This window comes from Callorhinchus milii, unplaced genomic scaffold (assembly GCF_018977255.1).
Source record: "Callorhinchus milii isolate IMCB2004 unplaced genomic scaffold, IMCB_Cmil_1.0 Scaffold11, whole genome shotgun sequence".
Taxonomy (NCBI): Eukaryota; Metazoa; Chordata; class Chondrichthyes; order Chimaeriformes; family Callorhinchidae; genus Callorhinchus; species Callorhinchus milii.
The window spans coordinates 2201132-2224494 of NW_024704752.1; the positions used below are offsets into that span (position 1 = coordinate 2201132).

A 23363-nucleotide genomic window follows, 5' to 3' on the forward strand; every position below is an offset into this window, starting at 1 on the left:
ACTATCAAGAACACGCAAGAGGTTAAGATCAAGTTTGTTTTAGTGTAAATCAAGATGAGCCCCTCCGTTTCCATTATGTAGAAATCACAATAGTTAAATAGCAATTTAATTTGTCAATCACAATCCGTACGGCTCTGTTATTGTTATTGATGCAGTGCGGGAAAGCTCTTTATTGTCCGGTCAAGTCGGAGCTCAAATCACTTAATTGCCTCGCACCTCGCAACCTCTCCGACCTGCTTACCCTCCACTCCACCACCCGCTGCCTCCGCTCGGCTGGTTCTGGCCTCCTCATTGACCCTTGTGCCCTTCGATCCACCATCTGTGGCCGTGACTTCAACTATTATGCCCCGAAACTCTGGAACTCTCTCCCTCAATTCCTCCACCTTGCCCCCCACAATCAAATCCTGCCTAAAGACCTTCCTTTTTGATCGTTCTTACAGTCACCTCCCCCCTCCCTCTCCCCCTGGCTCGTTGTCAGGCAACATCGTTGTCAAGCGCTCCTGGAAGCTACCCCTCATGAAGGGCGTTATACAAATGCAAGTTGTTGTTGTGGTTGGAGCTAAATATCCTGTGACTAGAGAAGGGAGATTCTGTCTCAGCCAATGATCTTCCGGCTTCATTGGGAATGAGCGATTCTGTTTGTGCTGCGCACAAATTGGATGCTGTTTTTCCCCTCAAATGCAGTCATTACACTTCATGGCAATTACCTGCGAGGTGCTTCAAGGTGGTTTGACCTCTTATCAAAATGCCAAGGATAATACGTTATTGCACAAATATACGGCAATGATATAAGACCAAGTTTCCTGATTCAAAAGAGCTCAGACCTTACATCAGCAATGTAAACAGGAATCAGGCGAGTTATCTTCCCAAGACACACATGCTCCGCTGGCCAGTACGAATGCTGGCGACACTTTTATCTGAAGCGACCTTGAATTAGTTTGATGCAAGATAGTAGAGGCACACGAGAAAGATGCACTCACGTTGCTTTGCACTTATCAAGCAGAGCAACGCGTTCAATTTAAACACAACAGTCATGATGTGTAATGCTGACAAATTATATTGGAGTAAGGGACTTTAAATGTTGTGTTGTTTCTCTCAATTAGACTATAGTGTAATATCATTAAAGGAGTCTACAGAAGACTGTTGAAACTTTATCGTACTGAGTTATTTGAGGAACGCTTTTTAGCTTTTGTAGGTGCTGTTTGTCAAAAATCAGTCTGCAGATGAAACTCACACATATTTTTGCAGGATATTCCCAGGCGGGGCAAAACCTTAGGCAAGTTTCCTAACTCCACACGCCTCTGTTTAAATAGGAAACCGGTTGTTAGTCGATTGTCAGATTGCTTTCCAGGGTAAAAATCGTTTAAAAAAAATATAATAATTTGGTCACTCAATCCACGACTGTTTGTGGGACGCTGTTGTGCGCAATTGGCTGCCGTATTTCACCCACAAAATATACAGTAGATTCACTTCCCAGTATATTCTGTGAAGCGCTTTGAGACGTCTCGAAGTCGTGTTTAGGCGTTATATGAAATGCAAGCATTATTATAAAAGCAAACCTGCACTACTCTCTGCCCCAATCTATTTAATTGCCAAATAGCTATCCAATTCTCTTGAGTTTACTGGCAAGCATTGCCCCACTCGGTAACTACTTGATTATAGTATGCAGAGATTAGTTTACCTCATTTATGTGCACAAATAAGGTGTTTCATTTCAAAGAAATAAAATCACCGCTGTCTTTCCAATAATAACAGATGACCATTGATATTTCATTGCAGCACCACAATAAAAGGCCTTTTGTTCAACCTGCATTCCGCACTGCAGGGCAATTAGCAAGCTCTGTAGTAGCACATTAGAAAGCACTCGGACAGAGATTACACTATCAAAATAGCATAGAAAATAGCTGTGAAGTTAATCTGTTCGCAAGCATCTTGGTTTGCAAGCAGTTGGCAGCACAATATTTTGTTGGGAGGAAATTCCATCTTACAAACCAAAGCCCAGAAGGGAACTGGACTTTCCATTTCTTTCCATTTTGTGAAGTCGTGTGTAAGCCCGTTCAGTGGTAGCGCTCTTGCCTTCGAGCCAGTAGGTTCAGGGTTTAAAGTCCCATCTCGGGACTTGGAATCACATCGTTTAAGATGACACTCCAATACAACGCTGGGGTGGTGGTGTCGGGAGTGTCTTCTCAAGACTATGTGATTCCAAGTCCCGACACAGTGCTTCGAACCCACAACCTACCGACCCACTGAGAGGTGCCGTCCTTCAGATGAGATATTAAATTGAAGTCCCATCTGCCTGTTTAGGTGGATGTTAAAGATCCAACGGTGCTATTCGAAAATTTCTCTCTCCCAGTGTCCTGGCCAAGATTACCCCAAGTAAAAACTGGTCACTCATTCCATGGCTGTTTGTGGGACATTGCTATAAGCAAACTGTCTGCTGCGTTTCACCTACAAAATACAGTCAATTCACTTTACAGTGCAACCCGTGAAGCGCTTTGAGATGTCTCAATGACGTGATAAGGCACTATATCAAATAAAAGTATTATTATTGTTGTTGTCTCTTTGTTTCGGTTGGGTTATGTGTTCCTCAGCCTCAAACATCTCACAGGTGATCGGCTCCTCCACATTGTTAAGTATTGGTGTTTTCAGTCACTTTCTGTTCATCCAAGGAGAGCACCTCTTCTGCTCGCTGCTTCATCTGCACAGTCTGGCTTCTATTGGAAGCTTTAGCATGCGGGAATAACACTGCATTGCTGCACCACATTGTGAATGACAGCTTCGTCCATACTTGTATGATAGCAAGTGGAGTCTCGAAATTGCCTCGTACATACTCACTGGAGAATTATACAGCAACTCTACAATCATAGAATGTTACAGCCAGAAAGCGATCTGACAATCGACTAACAACCAGTTTCCTACTTAAACAGATGCACATGCAGTTAGGAAACTTGCCTAAGGTTTTGCCCCGCCCGGGAATAAATATTCCTGCAAAAATGTGTGAGTTTGATCTGTAGACTGATTTTTGACAAAACAGCACCTATGAAAGCTAAAAAGCGTTCCTCAAATAACTCAGTATAATAGAATAAAGGTTTAACAGACTTCTATAGACTTTTAATCATATAATAATAATAATAGTCCTTGCATTTGATATAGCGCTTTTCACGTCGGGAGGACGTCCCAAAGCGCTTCACAGAATATACTGTAAAGTGAATTGACTGTATATTTGTGGGCGAACGCGGCAGCCAATTGCGCACAGCAATGTCCCACAAACAGTCGTGGATTGAAAATGACCAATTTATTATTGTTTTTGGTTTTGGAGGGATTATTATTAGGCTCTGTGTGGAGTAAGGAAACTTGCCCAAGGTTTCGCCCTCTGCCTGGAATTGAACTCAGGTCTCTCGCTTGCGAGGCCAGTGCTCTAACCACTGAGCTACAGGACTCCAGATATTACTCTATATCTAATTAAGAGAAACAACACATTTAAAGTCCCTTACTCCAATATAATTTGGTAGCGTTACACATCATGATTGTTGTTTAGATTGAACGCGTTGCTCTGCTTGATGAGTGCAAAGCAATGTGAGTGCATCTTCCTCGTGTACCTCTGCTATCTTGCATCAACAGTCTCTACCTAATTCAAAGTCGCTTTAGATAACAGTGTTATCAGCATTTGTACTAGCCAGCGGAGCATGTGCACATTGGGAAGCTAACTCGCCTGATAATAATAATGTCACTCAATCCGTGACTGTTTGCGGGGACGCTGCTGTGCACAATTGGCTGCCGCGTTTCACCCACAAATATACAGTCAATTCACTTTACAGCCCTATATCAAACGCAAAGATTATTTTTAGATTCAGCCCATCAAATTTGTGTTGCTGTTTTCTCCACTGGAGCCACGTAGTGTAAACCTCACTCTTCTGCTCAATCACTTTAATCAACCAGTTCTACAAGCGTCTATTTAACTCCCTTTCAAAATAGTTCATGGACCCTGCCTGAACTAGATGATGGCAGACAGAATTGCACAGTCCAAACAGTCCACGTAAAGAAATATTTCCGATCCCCCCCTTAAATCCTTTTAGCTATGATCTTAAATGTTTCTTACTGTGCCAACCAGTGGAAATAATCCATCGCTATTTCCCTAGATATTTATCAACGTAAAGCGGTTTTGAATTGTTATGCCACTGAAATGTTGAATGAGAACGAAAGAGAGCACTGGAGGTTAGCTGTTCTATATAATGGATGCTATTCACATAATCATTGTGACCACCAGAATTAACTATCACAAGAATGCTCGTGTGAGACTCTATAGATGTAAAGTGTACAACTTATTTGAGTAAAAACATCACACTCTATAAATCGCAAATTAATACATAATTATTTATTGTTGGGTTTTCAGGCTCATTAAAAGTATGGATATAAAACTCTTCATTTTAATATACAGTCCATTCAAGTTGTGGAGTTAGGAGCGTGTAACTTCACTCAGTGATCATCGGAGGGGAATCACGACAACGCTAGTTCCTAAAGCAGATTAAGGCAGATTAAGGCAGCCAAACTCATTTCGAATCCTCTTCCTCTACAAACGTTACCAATGCAGCATGCCTGTTTGCTTGCGATCCCTCTTTGAACAGAACCTTTTCAATTACGCCTGCTTTTGGAGCTCGGATGGTGTGCTGTGAAAAGAGGGGAAATAATTTCTGGGACGACCAGGTTTGACCAGAATCGGTCTGCGTGGTGCGCTAATGCGTATTTTATTTTAAAGAAGACATCTTGAAAGTGGTTTAATAATAATCTTGCTAACGATATGTGTCTTGGCACTAAGATCCATTACCAATCAGTCTAAATACGGCATCCCATGGTGATGAAACAGCTTACTGTATTAGTTACCATAAGTGCTCCAATGAATAGTTTGTGGCCATTTTAATTGGCAGACTTAAGAAGACCTCTTGGCTTGAATTGTAATGGTTAGTTTTCTATTTCGGTACAACTTGGTGAATAGCTCCAGCTTGAAAACAACAAGTACATCATGATGCTACTAGAGAACTGATCCCTGGACATTACTGAGCTCAAGAGGTGCAATAGGATTGAGCCAACCCTAATGGATGGGGTCATGAACCCAGGTGTGCTTTAGTGATTTCATCACTAAACGATGTGGATATTAATTTCGCCTCTCTTGCGCAATCACGCTCAATAACTTCTCCCAGACAAGTCTTCAAGAGCCACGGACATTGCTTATACATATATAGTCACTGCAAACAGATTGGGTGGAAGTGGGGGGGCGGGAAAGAGAATGGAGCAGTCAACAGGAAATGTCTTTTAGAGAAAGGCTGTAAATAATATTCATTGATAAAGCTTCCATTGTCTAGTTGGGGATGATTCAGACACCCCTACACATGATCAATGTCAAGTTGAAGCTCGAGATACCTGCAATAGCTGAATAAAGAGAAATGCTGATTATAAGATGGGTATTTTAGCATTGGGCTCAAACAGGATGCGTTGCTCACCTCCATTTTCATGGCTATCATCACCATCAGAGGATCCCCAATCTGCACCAGGTCACCCTCCTTAACAAACACCTTGAAAATAGAACCATCTCATTATTAGGACTGTCCAAATAAAGCAAAAATGCCCTCACTATATTCCGCACAAGTGGCAATCAAAATGCAGCCCAACACGCCATTCAAATCAATTAGATAAACAATGAAGCAAAAAACTTTCACCAGGAGAGCCCTGGACTCCTCTGCTGAAATGTCAATGACTTAAACTCTGTATTGTTGTGTAAGTGCAATAGAGTGGCTGTGCTCGTGATCTGCTTTGTGTTTGACATCACAGATTCCGTCAGCACTAAAAAGGCTCGAGCAGCAAGGACAAAACTATTCCCTCCCTGTCCTGTTTCTCTTTGGGTCTGAGTGACAGAAAATGCGACAATCTTATCACGTGTTCAGACACATACACAGGGCCCAGAGTTTGAGGTGACCTCTGTTTGACTTGTCACTCACCATGGGCAGAAATGCCTCACTGTGACAACCAACAGTGGCACTTTGTGGAACCCGTTATACACAAACCACAAGCTGGGAAAGCAGAGAGCACATCAAAATCCCTCCAAAAGATTACCTCTAATCAAATACAATATTGTTGACTACATTATTCTTGTTATTTATGGTTTGTGAGCCTTTGCAACGTTCCAAATTTCTATCAGAATGACAACCTTTGGACAATGATATCTTGTACATTTATCAACAGTCCTCCCGCTCCCTCAGCATTGCACTTAATACACAACTTTCAACTATAAGACCATACAGTTTATATAGCACCTTTCGCATCTGAAGTCTGTCTCAAAGCGTCTCACATAGCTGGTGGGTAGGCACCCGAACGGGGGTGGGGAGTTGAAGAGGGTGAGAAGGGGAAAGAGACCCAAAATGCATTCCAAGAAGTAAGCCTTCAGGTGACCTCTGAAAGTAAGAAATAGCTGTCTATCTTAGTCTTGATTCAGGTAGTCCTCGCAGTAACCACCTGGACAGGTCGGTTTCATTCCCACCTGTTGATTACCCAGGGAGTAGCAATATTCGCTGGTGTTTGCCCTAATCCTGCCCTTCACAACCTCTTAAAAATAATAGACAATTAGATGTGGTGGGAACCTATCAGACTCACGTTTGGTCCTGATGGGCTCCTACTCAGGATCTCGTTTGCTCTTTCACAGCAAGTGGCAAATAGAGAACATTTGCAAAGCAAATGATAACACAGCAACTTGCATTTATATAGCTCCCCTCACGCAGGGTTGCATCCCAGTGCACTTGACAGTGGCGGTGCATGATGCCGAGCCAGGGGGAGATGATCCTCAAAAAGGGATCACATTTTAGTGATCGCCTCAAAAGGCTTCAATTCAATGGGTGCAATGGTTACCTTTTCAATAGTTCCTGTCATTGGTGCCACTGCTCCTCCCTGAGAGACAAAGGTATCGATTCCGGTCAAATACTTGGCCACAGGGCTATTAACCTGGGCACTTCCCTCCTGTAATAAGAGTCATTTCAACATTCAACAACACTGTGAAATGGGGGGGAAAAAGAGCTGAAATGTTTTGCTTGTGCCTGAAACCAAAAAGAAAAGCCTTACCTTTGAAAACAGATGAAGACTGTTATCTGTGATAACTAACTTGGGCCTGGAAACCATTCCATTGATAGAGCAGCTCAGATACGTGGCATGTGGCTCCTGGATCAGTTCCCCAAACACGTGGAACACCTGTCCATCAATCTGAGGTATAATTAAAGTGTGAGTGTAAATCTGGGGAAGAGCTCTGGAATCCCGGGAGAATTAAACATGGGACTCTTAAGTGCAACTGAAACCTAGTTTTATTGAGTTAATAACATCGTAGAGCTATAGCAGACAACAAATGACGTTTGTATAGCACCTCTCTCATTGGGAGGTCGCCCCAAGCGCTGGACAGTCAGGGAATTGGACCTGACTAATTTGGGGGTTGGGATTGGGAGGAGTGGAGGACGGGGGTAGGAGGGCAACCAAAAGCGCATTCGAAGAGGAGGGTCTTGAGACGTTCCTTGAAGAAGGCAAGAGAGGGAGCAAGGCAGAGTGACCGTGGGATAGAGTTCCAGAGGGTGGGGGAAGAGAGGCTGGAGGCCCAACCCGCGATGGTTGGGCGAGGGACGTGGAGCAGGCTGGAGCTCGCTGGAAGTGGATGGGTCAACACAGCCAATACAGGAACATACCCTTTATGACATGCTTAAAGATAGTCTAGAAAACCCCAAAAACTCAAGTTTCTGATTGTGAAAGGCCAGTTAGGAGGCATTTCATCCAGCACACTGTCTTCCCTACATACAACAAACACATGAGGATGCTGATGTTACAGCAGTCATATGTGACTTGTGGGGGGGGGGGAAAGTCAGCTTACCTGCACATTATAGGTTCCATCATGGTTATATTCAACAGCCACATCCACTTCTGTTTGAGCGATGGTTTAGGGAAGGAGAAAGGAAACAAAAACAAAAATATTATCCACTGATATGCTGGCTCTATGTACAATATCATAATAATAATAATCCTTAAATTTAACATAGCCTCTTTAGCATGTCTTCAAGACGTCTCAAAGCACTTCACAGAATATACTGTAAAGTGAATTGACTATATTTTGTGGCCGAAACACAGCAGCCAATTGTGCACAGCAGCGTCCCACAAACAGTCGTGGATTGAGTGACCAAATTATTATTATTTTTTCGGCATTCCACAGCACAGGCCATGTTTTCTGGGTTGGGTGGGGGAGACAGAGACAGCGCAGTAGATTTATTTATCTTTCCTTGATAACAGACATATATATTCACAGAGTTATCAGCACTGGCCAAGACACGTTGAACATCAAACAGATATTTACTCTAAACTGCTTTCAGATATTTCAATGCAACAGACTCCATTAAAATGCAAGTTCCTTCTTTCTTTAAAAAATCTCCTAAAAAGGTTTAATTGAAGAGAAGAGAGCTGTAGTAGCAAAATATTAGATGACTTACTGTTCTCTCCATCTTGTAGTGTTAGGTTTCTGATGTACACAACATTTAACCTCCTCCCATTGCTGCTGGCGAATGGAGAAAAAGGATCTGAAAAATAATTCAGAACCAACAATGATTCTGTATTGTCACAAAATTGCTCAATTTGGTACATTCAGGGTACAGACGGGACACAAGGAATCCTTACCGTGTGACTGTGCTCTGAACGTGTTGGTTTGAGTCCGTTCCTGCAATATGTGACCGAGAGCTGCCTGGCACAGGACCTCTCTGCTGAGGGGTTTCTTTGCTGGGAACAGGTCATTGCAGTGTTGCGGGATGAAGTCAGTGTGCACATTTCCAGCCTCAAATTCAGGGTGTGTGGCCAGGCTAAGCAAGAAATCGACGTTGGTGCTTAGACCTACAATCTGTCACAACACAGGGGGGGGGAATCAAAGCGACATAGACTTCCACAGCCAGACTCTCAAATCAGCCATTGTCAAGGCAATGATTGGGGGCAACAAAGATGGTGGCGCAAAAAGGCTGGGGGACCTGAAGTCGGGGGTGGGAGGAAGAGAGGGGGGCGGGAGAAAGAAGGGAGAGAGGGGGCAAATAAGAGAGGGGGCAAGAAGGGAGAGAGGGGAGAAGAAAGGAGAGAGGGAGGAAGCGAGAGAGAGGGGGGAGAGGGGGCAAATAAGGGAGGGGGGCAAGAAGGGAGAGATGGGGGGGACAGGAAAGAGAGAGGAAAGGGGGGGAAGGACGGGAGAGGGGCTGGGGGGAAGGACGGGGGGGGGGGGGGGGAAGGATGTGGGGAGGAAGGACGGGAGGGGGGGGGGGGAGGACGGGAGAGAGGGGGGGGGAAGGACGGGAGAGAGAGGGAGGAAAGAAGAGGGGGGGGAGGGGAAGGACGGGACAGGGGGGGGAGGGGGAAAGACGGGAGAGAGGAAGGTGGGAGGACGGGAGGGGGGGGAAAAGGACGTGAGACGGGAGAGAGGGGGGGGAAGGATGTGGGGGGGAAGGACGGGAGAGGGGGGGGGGGGGGAAGGACGGGAGAGAGGGGGGGAAGGACGGGAGAGGGGGGAAGGACGGGAGAGAGGGGGGGGGGAAGGACGGGAGAGAGGGGGGGGGAAGGACGGGAGAGGGGGGGGAAGGACGGGAGGGGGGGGAAGGACGGGAGAGAGGGGGGGAGAAGGACGGGAGAGAGGGGTGGGGAAGGACAGGAGTGAGGGTGGGGGAAGGACGGGAGAGAGGGTGGGGGAAGGACGGGAGAGAGGGGGGGAAGGACGGGAGAGAGGGGGGGGAAGGACGGGAGGGGGGGGGGGAAGGACGGGAGGGGGGCAAGATGGGAGGGGAGGGGGCAAGATGGGAGGGGGGGCAAGATGGGAGAGGAAGGGGGCAAGATGGGAGAGGAAGGGGGCAAGATGGGAGAGGGAGGGGCCAAGATGGAAGAGGGAGGGGCCAAGATGGAAGAGGGAGGGGCCACGATGGGAGGGGGAAGGGGCAAGATGGGAGAGGGAGGGGGCAAGATGGGAGGGGGCAAGATGGGAGGGGGAGGGGGCAAGATGGGAGGGGGCAAGATGGGAGGGGGAGGGGGCAAGATGGGAGAGGGAGGGGGCAAGATGGGAGGGGGAGGGGGCAAGATGGGAGAGTGCTGGGAGTAGGAGGAAGTCCACTACCAAAATTTCTTGATATGTCGGCCGCACTTTTTGGGGAAGTGATAATTATAACCTCTACCACATTATTCACACCACTAAGTTTGGGGAAGGGGTCATTCCCATTGCTGGGAGTAACCACAAGATGCTGTAGTTTATTCTGCTGTGCAGTGGATGTGGAGCGGCAGCATTGCCCTAGCACAGCTGAGATGTGAGCTTAGTCCTTTCTTCAAGGACAACTTACGGGTAAGTTATCGCAGAGCAGGATCTGCACCAGCAACTTTTATCACTCAGTAATTATCATCACTCAAACAGCAGACACCCTCCCTCCCTCCCTGCTTGTCGTGAGTGGCTTACGTTGTACTGACGCAAGCAATACTTCAATTTGCTCAGTGCTGCCGTGCGGTCCTCACCCCAAACTACCAGCTTCGCGATCATAGGGTCATAGTGCACAGAGACATCATCACCTGAAAAGGGGCAGAAAAAATAAAACATATTCCTACATATATATATACATATATTTTTGTGTGTGGAATGGGGGCGCGGGGGAGTCTGCTTAAGGTGAAGAAATTAAAAGGGCCATTTGAGAATGTTCCTTTGAATCTGATGGAAGTGCTTGAAATAGAACGTCTTGGAGCTGAGGAGGTTTAGGGATGATCTGATTCAAGGAGTTTAAAATAATGAAAGGAATTAACAAGCTAGGGGAGTGAACGACTCTTCCTCTGGTAAAGAACAAGCGGTATTTGTTCAAATTAAGAACAAAAGAATTGCTAGACAAAAGAAGACCAAGGTGCGTTCAGTTCGCCTTCCACCATTCTGGCCATCATGTGCACATGTCATGTCCCAAACTATATACTGGAACTAGTAAAAAATGTATAAATTGTAATTAGAGAAATGCTGGTTATAACAATAAATAATAATTCTTGCATTTGATTATAGCACCTTATCATATCTTCAAGATGTCTCAAAACACTTCACAGAATATATTGTAAAGTCAATTGACTGTTTATTTTAGTGATGCGTGGGATCAGAAAACATTTCTTAGCAGAGAAGGTTGTGATAATGTGGAATGCACTTCCACAGAAGTCACACACAGGCAAAATCTACTTGGATGTTTAAAAGGGAGATGGACAGATACTCAGCAGGTAGTGTGATAGGGGTGTGGAGAAGAGGCAGGAAAATGGGATAAAAAGATCTGTAGTGATCTAATAAACTGTCAGACCAGGCGAAAACTGGACTTTCCCTGCCTTGCCCTGCTCGCCCCACCATCTGAACTTTAGCCCTCTGTATCCACCTTCTGGAATTCCATCCCAGAACCCCTCCGCCTTACCCTCTCCCTTGCCTTTTTTCAAGACCTACCTTTTCGACTGTGCCTTCCGTCATCTTCCCATCATCACCCTTGCCCTCCAACCCTCTTGACTCCAACCCACAGCTTATGTTCAAACCCGACTGTCCAGCGTCTTGGGCCGTCCTCCCGACGTGAAAGGTGCTGTGTGAATGCAATTTGTTATTGTTGTTTAGGATATGTGCAATACCTTGCCTGACTCCAGTCTCAATTCTTGTAAATGTGTCCGGTGCAGGTGTGGAGAGGTGAAGTAGAGGCCCTGCGCCCGGCATGAAGTCAGTGTCTGGATCCTCGGCGTAAATCCTGGCTTCGAAAGCATGGCCCTGCACAGAGAGCTCGTCCTGCATCAAGGGTAGCTTCTCGCCAGCAGCCACCTGCGGGGAGGCACGTCAGCCCCATTAAAACCCTAACGGCAGCGATAGCCAACACTGTGTCACAAGTTTGCATGCTGTGAAACCATAGATATGATCTCTCACTCACCCGCAGCTGCCATTCCACAAGGTCAGTTCCTGTTACCATCTCAGTCACTGGGTGCTCCACCTGCAGTCTGGTGTTCATTTCCATGAAATAGAAATTATCCTTAGCATCCATGATAAATTCAACCGTCCCTGAAAAACAAAAGCCAAATGACTAGAAGCCCCCTTTGGCCATGGTCTAAACTCAAGGGCTTTCACTGCAACATGTGATTCTACTGACTTGCACTCTGAACAAACAAGCTGGTGGAACAAGAGCATTTTGTAGAGGGATTACAGGAAGCGATTCTCCTGGGATTGGACTTAATGGGCAAATGGGCATTTTCTGGATCTTTCCTATATGTTTATGTATTTATTTCCTTCTAATCGTGTTCTGTAAAGCGCTTTGAGACTTTTCAGTTGCACAAAATGCACTGTACGAATGTTATATTAATAATAATCTTCGCATTTGATATAGCACCTTCTTGTTGAGATGCCTCAAAGCACTTCACAGGATACCGTTATGTGTAGTGACTGTGCAGCCAATTTGCACACAACATTGTCCAACCAACAGTCATGAAGTGAATAACTGATTTTATCTGGGAGATTATTGGCCAGGACACTGGGAGAGAGATACTCCCTCAACATTTCCAATCAATTCTTAACTTGCTTTGGAGGGTTTGGTTCTCGCAGATCACTTACCAGCTCCTACATAACTAACAGCTTTGGCCGCCCGGACAGCAGCTTCTCCCAATCTTTTCTCACCTCAGCACTGATTCCAGGCTGCACAGGAAAGGACCAAAAACAAACTCTGTAGAAATGATATTCACCACAATATAAAACAATATAGCATTTATTCCATATATTCACTGGGCTCAAGGATAAAGGATTATAATTTAAGACTGGTTTAAAAAAATAAGAGTTGTGTGTTTTTTTNGGTCAGCCTGATACATGCGGAAACCCATTGACAAGCTTAGAGTATCCAAGCCAGAATGAATTCCGTATAGGTAGGCCACCTAAATTTCCCATGTGTCTGGAATGGAGTACTCACTCACTCCCCAGAGGGATGCAGCTTACTTAACTAATTACAGATATTAATAGACTCAGGTTGTCAGGAGCCAGGGCTTTGGAATCCCAGAATGCCTTGATGAAAAGGGCAAAATAAATAATGATAAAAATTAATATTAATAAAATTAGTTCGCTAAGCAAGATAATAATAATTCTTGCATTTGATATTATGTCTTATCACGTTATTGAGACACCTCAAAGCGTTTCACAGAATATACTGTAAAGTGGATTGATTGTATTTTGTCGATAAAGATCTATGGACTCTGGAAAAAAGCAATACAGATGCTAGTACAAGTGAATGTTAGAGGCAATGCTGACCGAAATAGAATTGTTCTATACACACTGACATCTTAGTGGAATCCTGCAGCTGACTAAGGCACTATATTAAATGCAAGGATTATTATTATTAAACAATATCACATTCCACAAAAATCAAATTACATGTATTGTTAATTTATCCTAATGCAACCTTCCGACATCATATCCATTACCCCAGGAGCTTCCTCAATGATTTTCTGATGTCTCCTTTGCACACTGCAGTCTCTCTCGAACAAATAAACGGCATTTCCATAGTGGTCACCAAACACTTGCACTTCCACATGTCTGCAAAAACAAATTGAAGTTTTTCAGGCACCACAATACAGCCTCGCCAACAGATAAGAGTCTATAGCTCAGTGGTTAGAGCATTCGCCTCGCAAGCGAGAGGACCTGGGTTCGTTTCCCAGATAGGGCGAAACGTTGGGCAAGTTTCCTTATTCCACGTGCCTCTGTTTCCCTAGCAGTAAATAGGAACCCAGTTGTTAGTCAAGATTGGCGGATCGTTTTTCCGTAATCCCTTCAAAAAAAAATGTGGTCATTCAATCCATGACTCTTTGTGGGACACTGCTGTGTGCAATTGGCGGCCACGTTTCGCCCACAAAATATACAGACAGTTCAATTTATAGTATATTCTGTAAAGCGCTTTGAGACGCACTATATCAAATGCAAGGATTATTATTATAATAATTAAAGCGAGATCACAAAAGATTTCTTTAGAAAGAGGGTTGTGAGACCACGCGATACATTGGCCCAGGCTTAAGAGGCAGAATCAGCTTGGGATGTTTAGGAGAATTAATGGATGTGAAGAAAAGGCATGGAAATGGAATTAAATCTTCTAATCTGGTGAACAGGCTTGACAGACCGAAAGGCCTCTTCCTGTGCCTATATCTCATTGTTTTCTAGTGAAAACATGCTCAGCATCATCACTTGGTTAGTGAACCATGCATTTTAGTCATTGGTATTGCATGCAAATATGAAAATTTGAGCAGCACATTTCAACTGATTTCTAAATCAAGTGAGTGGGACTGGACAAAATGGGTCTAAAAGAGAAAGCCTTAAGTAACAACTCCCAAAGATGCAAATCCGGACTCTTTCCAGACTCGGACTGCAGGAAGGTCACCCAGAAACAGATAATGTTAGAGTGTTAGAAGTCACCTGTCTTAGATCATTAATAAGAACTAGGCTGTCCCAGGGAGAAGGATAAATACGACAATAAAATACATGCTTTCAAAGATTAACCTCATACCTTGGGCGGTCCACAAACTTTTCTATTAGCATAACATCATCATTGAAGGACTTCCTCGCTTCCCTTCGTGCAGATTCCAGCTGGTCGAAAAATTCAGCCTCTGAGCGAGCAATACGCATCCCCTAGATAGAATCACACAATAAACCTTCCCAAATATCCGTGCAGCACATAATGGATGTGTCAGCTTTGTTGAGTTTGTGGCACTCTCGCTTCTGGGTCCCAACCCACAGTCAGCCTAGGCTGATTCTCTAGGGCAGTACTGGAGAATTGCTACTCTGTTGATGGTGCCAACATTGATGAAACTCTAAATCAATTTCCATCTGACTGTTTTCAGGTGGGCATTAAAGACACTACTGGAGAAAAGAAATTATATTTTCCATGACATCAAGGCAGAGCTAAGCATCACCTCGTGGGCACCTCAGTAATGAGGGGAACTCACTGATGCAGTCAGTTTTTTTTACAATCCATTCTTCATTTGAACTCATGGCAACCAAAACCTCAAACTCATGGCGGCGGGGGTGGTGGGGGGGTGGGCTGAGCCGGTACCTCACGAAAAGGGCAGTTCAATGACTGCTTTTCACAGAGAATGTCCACTGTTTGTGTTCATCTAGCACCCATGACATAAAGGGGCTGCCCAAGCCCTAGAGGCAGCGCAAAGGGGATCAACAAGAATGCTCCCCAGTGTTAGATAAATGAGCCATCAGCAACGGTTAGACAAGCTAGAGCTCTTGAGTTTTGACAGGATGTCTTACACAGGAGACTTTACAGAAGTGTATAACATTTTAAATGAGATTCAAAACCCAGAACAATACCTTCCAATGCACTGAGACAGTAGAACAAGAGTGGAAGTTTTAGGTTATCCAAAGGGCAATTTCAGAGCAGACACCCGGAAGTAAGTATTTATGCAGAGAGTAATTAACGACTGGAACAGAGCTACTCGGAAGGGGGGATGGGATGAGGCCAGCATGCTGCAATATTTAAAAAGCAGTTTGATTCCGTGCCTTCAGCCAGCCTCCCACGTCTCTGCCCTCCCTCATCCCACTGTGCCCGCCCCCACCCACGGGTCATGATCCCCAAGTGTTCAGCGCCTTGGGACATCCTCCCAACCTAAAAGGCATTTTACAAATGTAATTTTGTTGTTGTTGTGATGGGGAAAATGGTGGGTTGGGTATTCTGGAAGGATGAGATGAAACAGCCCAATGTTGAGAATGTCCTACCTTCCCACCTCCACCTCGAACCGCCTTGACCATCACAGGAAACCCAATTATTTTGGCTTCCTCCATTAAACGTTGATCAGACTGCTCTTCTCCATGGTAACCTTCAATTATAGGCACACCAGCAGCTGACATTATAGACTTTGACGTACTAAGTAGGAACAACAAATGGACACAAGCAATTGGAATATGTACAAAGTAATTCTGTAATACTTTTGTCAATTCCAAAGTACTTACACTTTTCACAATACATTTTAAAAAATCTACAGAATCATAGAATTTTACACCTCTGAAGGAGGCCATTCCAGCTCTCTGTAAGAGTTAGCCATTTAGTCCCACTCCTTACCCTTTACCCAATACGCTCTTTTGTATTTATCTTTGTTCAAATATATGTCTAATACCCTTTGAGAAGCAATTGCAGATTCTGCTTTAACCATTTTTTTGGCAGGGCATTCCACGTCCAGTGACGGTGTGAAAAAAGTTTTCTTAACCTTTCCCTTACTTTGATGATGATCTTAAATGTGTGCTCTCTGACTCACCGACGAGTGGAACATGTTAAGAATTAAAAGATTATGGCATCCTGAAACCTGGAGATCAATACTGGGAGCTCGCAGATCCCAGCTCGAACTTCAACAAACTTACTTTTCTAAATTGTGTGGCCATTTTTATAAGGTTATTAGAAAATGGATTCTTCTATTTATGCTAGTCTATATCCCATTTGTCCATAGTCTGTTTCCCAGTTACCGGGGCTCCACATGCTACATTCCACTACCTCTTGATACCCATGTCTCTTATAGCTGATGAAGGGGGTCCAATGAAGATGATGTTCTCCTTTTTACACCACTCTGCAAATTCTGTGTTTTCTGAAAGGAAACCATAGCCTGGATGGATGGCCTACAAGGACACAAGAAGACAAGCCCAATGATTGGGACAGTCATAAAGTAAAGTCACATTAGAATACTGTAACCTATACTGCAGTTTCAACATTCACACCTATACACTGACTATATCCAATATAGTGGCTCCAGTTATGCTCCCACTCTTGCATGGCAATCCCACTATACCTAGAAAGTGCTTTGACATGTTTTCCCAATTGTATGGCGCTATATAAGTGCACATTATTGGAATATCAGCAATAATAATTGCCCGTGATTGTTGTGCTGATGACTGATTAATCCATTATACTGGACACTCATCTACAGGGGCAGTTAGTAGACCGGCCTACCCAGGGAATGGTGCTGAGTTAAGGGACAGATTTACTGGAACACAGGTGGGGTTGGAAATTAAGAGAATTCAAGAATATATTTGACAGAAGAACAACCGTGAGGCTAGTGTGGTAACTATCCTGTTAAACTATCCTGTTAAACTTAAACATTGCTGTGTGGGAGAGAGTACTCAGTTTATAAAATAATGATAATAATAATCCTTGCATTTGATATGCATTTGATTATGCATTCACAGCCCTCCCAATGTCGGTGAAAGTCTTTTCTTTTAGCATAGAGGGTTATTAGAATGTGGAATGCAGAATTACTCAACACGGTCAGTTACCTGGACCGCTGCTGATTTGGCCACCTGGATTATCTTCTCCATGTTCAGGTAACTCTGCTGGGAAGCCGCTGGTCCTATGTGATAAGCCTCATCCGCCTGGTGAATAACATTCAGATTACAATGAATCACCTGAATCATGAAGTCACGCAGACTTCATGAGATCAAGAGAGGTTTGGATGAAGAAAGTCCTTTGGCCCATTCGATCTCATCCTTTCAGAATATCCGCCCTGCCGTCCTTCCCATTATAGCACCAAGCTGTTGCTTCAATAAGCCCAGCTTCCCGTTCTCACATTCTCTAAAGACTGAAATACTGCAAGACATACAGTTGGCAGATACCACAAATCAGAGTTCAATGGTAAACCCTGCAGCATACATTTCCCTTCTTGAGTGCCAACACTGACATAGAATCGTACAGCACAGATAGAATCCCTAACCTAGTGGTACCTGATGCTGTTGCTAGAAGCCTGAAATTCAACATGGTCTTAGTCTTCAGACCATTATTTAACAATTTTGAATAGCACAGAGTTAGGGAAAATTCATAAATTCAGGCTTTATTTAGAAGTCAGTTTTCTGCAGTTCGTAAGGAAAATGAGTCTAAATTAAGGCCAACGTCAACAAGTTTGTATAATTCTGCACAACGTTAAATTTTAAAACAAAATGACCTCACAGACTAAGACAATTCAGCATACAATATAGAGTGACTGACTTTGTTCCTGGCGCTGTAAAAACGCCTACATGGTGTCGTACCATTGCCACATGCATGGAGTTTTTGTCTGCTTCGCTGTAAACTGCTACGGAGCGCACACCCATCCGCTTCGCCGTGCGCATCACCCGGCAGGCAATCTCTCCCCGATTTGCAATCAGAACTTTCTCGATCCTGCCATTGCCTGCACAACAAAACAAAACTCAATATACGGACTGGAGGAAGCCGTTCAGTTTATAAATCACAGCAGATCAACCATAAACAAAACCAATTGGCTGCATATATTTGTTCATCAATACTGAACCCATATAAAAGCACATAAGCCCAAAAGAAAATAATGGCAATCATTGTACACAGTGTTCTAGTTAAGAGTTTAAACCGATAACAATATTCGAAGAGATGAGAGCTTGCCAAGGTGTCCTGGCCAATAAACCCACAGATAGAATTGGGCACTGATTTCATGGCTGTTTGTGGGACATTGCTGTGCGCAAAATTATGCTGCATTCGCCGACAAAATACACAATCACTACACTTTACAGTAAATCCTGTGAAACACTTTGAGACGCGCTCCTCATGTGACTGACCTTATCAAATGCAAAGATTATTATTTTATTCAATTCATCAGTATAGCCAGCACTAGAAACAAAGACAACAATGTACGAAGACAAAAAAACAGTACCTGTTGAGGCGTATCTTACAATTCCCAGCGTCCATAGCCAATGCCTGTGAGATTTAAGCAGGGGGAAAGGATTTAATAAGATAGAAATGATTAACTGCATTTAGCTTCTTAAAGCAGTCAGCCAAGACATATTCCGCAACCATTTAGCAACCTTCTGAGCACTACTCACAGCTGGTACAGACTGAGTAAGTTTTGAGCACATTGTTTGGCTCTTTAAACATATGTAGGTCTGTTTAAAAGAAAATGTCACTGCAATGCACAACTGCATTATCAAGTGCCTAATGGCTTTACAAAAGGGAAGTCATGCTTAACTAATCTTTTAGGGTTTTTTAAAGATGTATCTAGCAGGCTAGATAGGGGGAACCGTAGATATAGTATATTTAGATTTTAAAAAGGCATTTGAGAAAGTGCCACACAAAAGGCACAAGGTTAAGGCCCACGGGATTAATGGGTACATATTAGCATGGATTGAACAGTGGCTAACGGGTAGAAAACAGAGTAGGGATAAACGGGTCATTCTCGAATTCGCAGGATGTGACTAGTGGAGTGCCTCAAGGGTCAGTGCTGGGCCTCAGCTATTTACAATTTACATCAATGATCTGGACGAAGACATTGAATGTAACGTATCTAAATTTGCGGATGACACTAAACTCGGTGGGAGAGTAAGCTCTGAGAATGATGCAAAAAGATTGCAACGGGATATAGATAGACGAGGGGAGTGGGCGAGTAGGTGGCAGATGGAATTTAATGTGGAGAAATGTGAAGTTATTCACCTAGGTAGCAAAAGTAGAAAAACAGATTATTTTCTAGAGGGAGAGAGATTAGATAGTGTTAGTGTGCAGAGGGATTTGGGTGTCCTTGTACACCAAAGTTAAAAAGTTAGTTTGCAGCAAGCAACTAAGAAGGCGAACGGCAGTTAGCGTTCATTGCAAAAGGTTTAGAGTACAAGAGTAGGGAAGTCTTGCTGCAACTGTATAGGGCTTTGGTGAGACCGCACCGAGAGTATTGTGTGCAGTTTTGGTCTCCTTATTTAAAAAAAAGACATACTTGCCCTCGAGGGGGTGCAGCGTAGATCCATTAGGTTAGTGCCTGAGATGAGGGGACTGACCTATGAGGATAGGCTGAATAAACTAGGGCTGTATTCTCTAGAGTACAGAAGAATTAGGGGAGATCTTATTGAAACATATAAGATCCTTAAAGGGTTGGATAAAGTAGACACTGAGGGACTGTTTCCCCTGGTGGGAGAATCTATAACCAGGGTCACAGTCTTAAAATTAAGGGTCAGCCTTTTAGAACAGAGTTGAGGAAACATTTCTTCACTCAGAGTGCAGTGAATTTATGGAATTCACTCCCCCAGAAGGCTGTAGATGCTCAGTCCTTGAACACCTTCAAAACTACTACTGATAGATTTTTAAAATATAGAGAGATTAGGGGATATAATAATAATAATCCTTGCATTTGATATAGCGCTTTTCACGTCGGGAGGACGTCCCATAGCGCTTCACAGAACACACTGTAAAGTGAATTGACTGTATATTTGTGGGCGAACGCGGCAGCCAATTGCGCACAGCAATGTCCCACAAACAGTCGTAGATTGAAAATGACCAATTTATTATTGTTTTTGGTTTTGGAGGGATTATTATTAGGCTCTGTGTGGAGTAAGGAAACTTGCCCAAGGTTTCGCCCTCTGCCTGGAATTGAACTCAGGTCTCTCGCTTGCAAAGCGAGTGCTCTAACCACTGAGCTACAGGACTCCACAGGGCGGGTAATTAGAGTTACAACACCAACAGGATTCCATTTATAGAGCGCCTTTCACGTCGGGAGGACGTCCCAAGGCGCTTAGGTCAGAAGATCAGCCATGATCTTATCGAATGACGGGGCAGGCTCAAGGGGCCGAATGGCCTACTCCTGCTTCTAATTCTTATGTTCTTATGTTCCAATGATCTGGCTACGATCCTCCTGGGAGACAAGCAAGGTAAACAATGCCTTTTTGGGGCTGCATTGGCCTCAACATGTTTTTCAAAGTACTTTGGCTTCTGAAATTTGTCAAGTACTTTGAAGGATGAAATCCCAATGTTGTAACTCATTTCAGTATGCATGTACATGCTCTGCAATGTCACCATTGAAACACACAATCAAAATATTGTGCTAACCCCTACTATGCTTAAACACAGCAATGGTCTTGTTTCAAATCGGGGGAATTTGAGGGGACAAGTGTATATATAGATACACAAAAATGTCACAACCTTAATTTAAAAAATCCTTGCATTTGAAGCAGCACCATTAATGTCAGGAGGACGTCTCAAAGCGCTTCATGGCATATAATGTAAAGTGGAGTGACTGTGTAATTCAAAGGCAAAACTTAAGTTTGCAAGGAAAGTGACTTCATTTTGAACGTTTTAGAAACGTGGACAGTTTCGGCCCATCAAATCTGCGACGACATTTGTGAGGATGATCTTTTTACAATACAAACAGGAAATTTAGTTTTCAAGTTTATATTGAATACACCTCATCTTGCTAGTCGTCCTTTACTGAATGCAAGCCCTAGTTACCATACTCTGTTAAGTTTGTCCTTTCTTTAACCAGAGTTAAAGAGTATCTTATTACAAGGTCAGGAAGAAGGTTACTAAAAGAAACAGTTCTCAAATTGTTGCTGCATGAATGTATTAATTCTTACTGAAAATGTGGAACAGATCCACATTATGTAAAGGGTTGGGGAGAGAGGGGGCAAGCCTTAAGCCTAAGAATGAGTCCAGTCATTTCCAATGCTCCAAAAGTAACACACTAATATTTCTATTATCAAAAAGGATTTTAAATTGCAGTGAAAGAATGCAGAGCACAGCAACAAGTTACAGCTCCCAATTCTATAGCAATTTTAAAGTACAGACTCCTGATGGAAATAGGTAGCAAACACTGGGAGCGACAAATGTGACCTTCCCCTATGAGGTGAATGACCCATTTATTAGGGGGATTGTTGACCAGGACAAACTCCCTTCTGAATAGTGCTACATCTGCAAAGGCACTTGTAAAGGCAGATAGGACCTTGATTTAACAACCAACAGGAACCTCTTGATAGTGAAAAACCTCCCCCCCCGTACTGTCATGGATGTGAGCCTGGGGCCGTGAACTCAAAGTCCCAAATGAGCAGGTTCAATCAAACCCGTGACCTTCTGACATGGAAGTGAGAGAGATAACCGCCTGCAAGCCAAATTGGCAATTTGAATTATGGAGCCAAAATTCCCCCCTCCCTATTAAAAATAAAGAGCAAGTGCAGACACTGGACAAGGACAGTATTTGGGCTGCCTCTGCAGTCGAAGGGTCTCCCTTCCTTATGGCGGTTTGTGGGACTCTCCTGTGCACAAAATGAATGCTGTGTCCATACAAAATTCCAGTCGATACACCTCTCAGGCATTGGAGGCATTTTAACATTAGATATTTGAGACGTTGCATCAGGTGAGGGGATCAACATTATTGCAATGCAGTAAACTCCTGATAACTAGTCACCCCAAGGCTCGGCGCCGAATTATCCAGAGCGACGAGTTAGCTGTGTCTATAAATACATGAGCAAATGCAGCCGGTATATTGACAGCAATCAAAGAGGTAGTGACAAGTTAAGACACGGGTCGAGTCATCAGGAGTTTACTGTATACATTCCAATAAAACATAAATGGTAATAATCCTCGCATTAGACAATAACAACAATCCTTGCATTTACATTATACAGCGATGTGCACTAAATACGCACTATTACTCATTATATAAGTGTATGCATCAGATTATGTATGTATGGCAAGTGCACGTGTTAGACATAATTACCGGTTAATAAACGTTATATTGAATTGTTATTGATTATTGATTAATGGTTCATTATTACACAATTCTATGTGCAATTAAGAGGACTGTTATATTTGAACGGAATGATTGCTGGTGTTGCATGTTATTTCGTATTTATGTGTGTATGTATATATATATGTGTGTGTGTGTGTGATAAATATCGAGCCCGGGCTAGTTCCGTCCAGGGAAAGGGCAGAGGCCGAGCAAACCCTCTCGCTCCCACCCCCAGGCTCCGGGCAGGCCTCAGGCCTCGGGCTTGGTTTAAAGCAAGCTGCCGCTCTCCCCTGGGGAAGGCCGGGGGGGGGGAGGGGGGGGAGGGGGAAGGGGGAGTGGGGAGGAGAGATAACTCCGCCACCTCCATGGGGAGGCGGAGGCCGGGGACCAACACTCACTGCTCTAGCGCCCTCCTCAGCCCGCGGGCGGCCCGCGCCCTCCCCAGCGCCGCCGCCATCGGTGCCGGAGCCGCGAGCGGCGGCCGTTCGCGGGTTTGAAAAAAAAAGAAGCCCCGCCCCCCCCTCCCCACGTACGCGCGCAGCCAGCGGCGCATGCGCAGGTCCACCGCCGCCCTCGCTCGGCAATCACGTGGGTTAAAAAAACACACACGCTCGGGGAGGGGGGGGCGTGGCAAGACGGGGCGGGGCGGGGCGCCCACGTGCTCTTAAAGCCCGCCCCTGTGGCCCCGCCCCACACGTTGCAACCACGTGACTTCCACGTATAAAACACAGGCACCCGTCACTTGCAGGGACAGACCACGAGGTGGTAGCAGAACCCACAACTCACCCCCCACTCACCCACCCAACCCCTCCAAATAAGATTGGCCATTCA

General features: G+C 44.3%; 1 protein-coding gene across 1 annotated transcript; it reads right to left on the reverse strand.

Moving 5' to 3' along the window:
- Nucleotides 1-4359: 4359 nt before the first annotated feature.
- mccc1 (methylcrotonyl-CoA carboxylase subunit) lies at nucleotides 4360-23010 on the reverse strand. The gene is given in 20 exon segments (XM_042339183.1): nucleotides 4360-4666; nucleotides 5498-5569; nucleotides 6897-7004; nucleotides 7107-7244; nucleotides 7897-7946; nucleotides 8507-8593; nucleotides 8691-8907; nucleotides 10489-10598; nucleotides 11667-11850; nucleotides 11957-12084; nucleotides 12631-12684; nucleotides 12687-12711; nucleotides 13488-13599; nucleotides 14561-14682; nucleotides 15778-15925; nucleotides 16547-16668; nucleotides 17323-17418; nucleotides 18070-18209; nucleotides 18705-18748; nucleotides 22931-23010. Coding segments are annotated over 20 exon segments (2133 nt in total). The 5' UTR covers nucleotides 22990-23010; the 3' UTR covers nucleotides 4360-4549.
- Nucleotides 23011-23363: the final 353 nt, after the last annotated feature.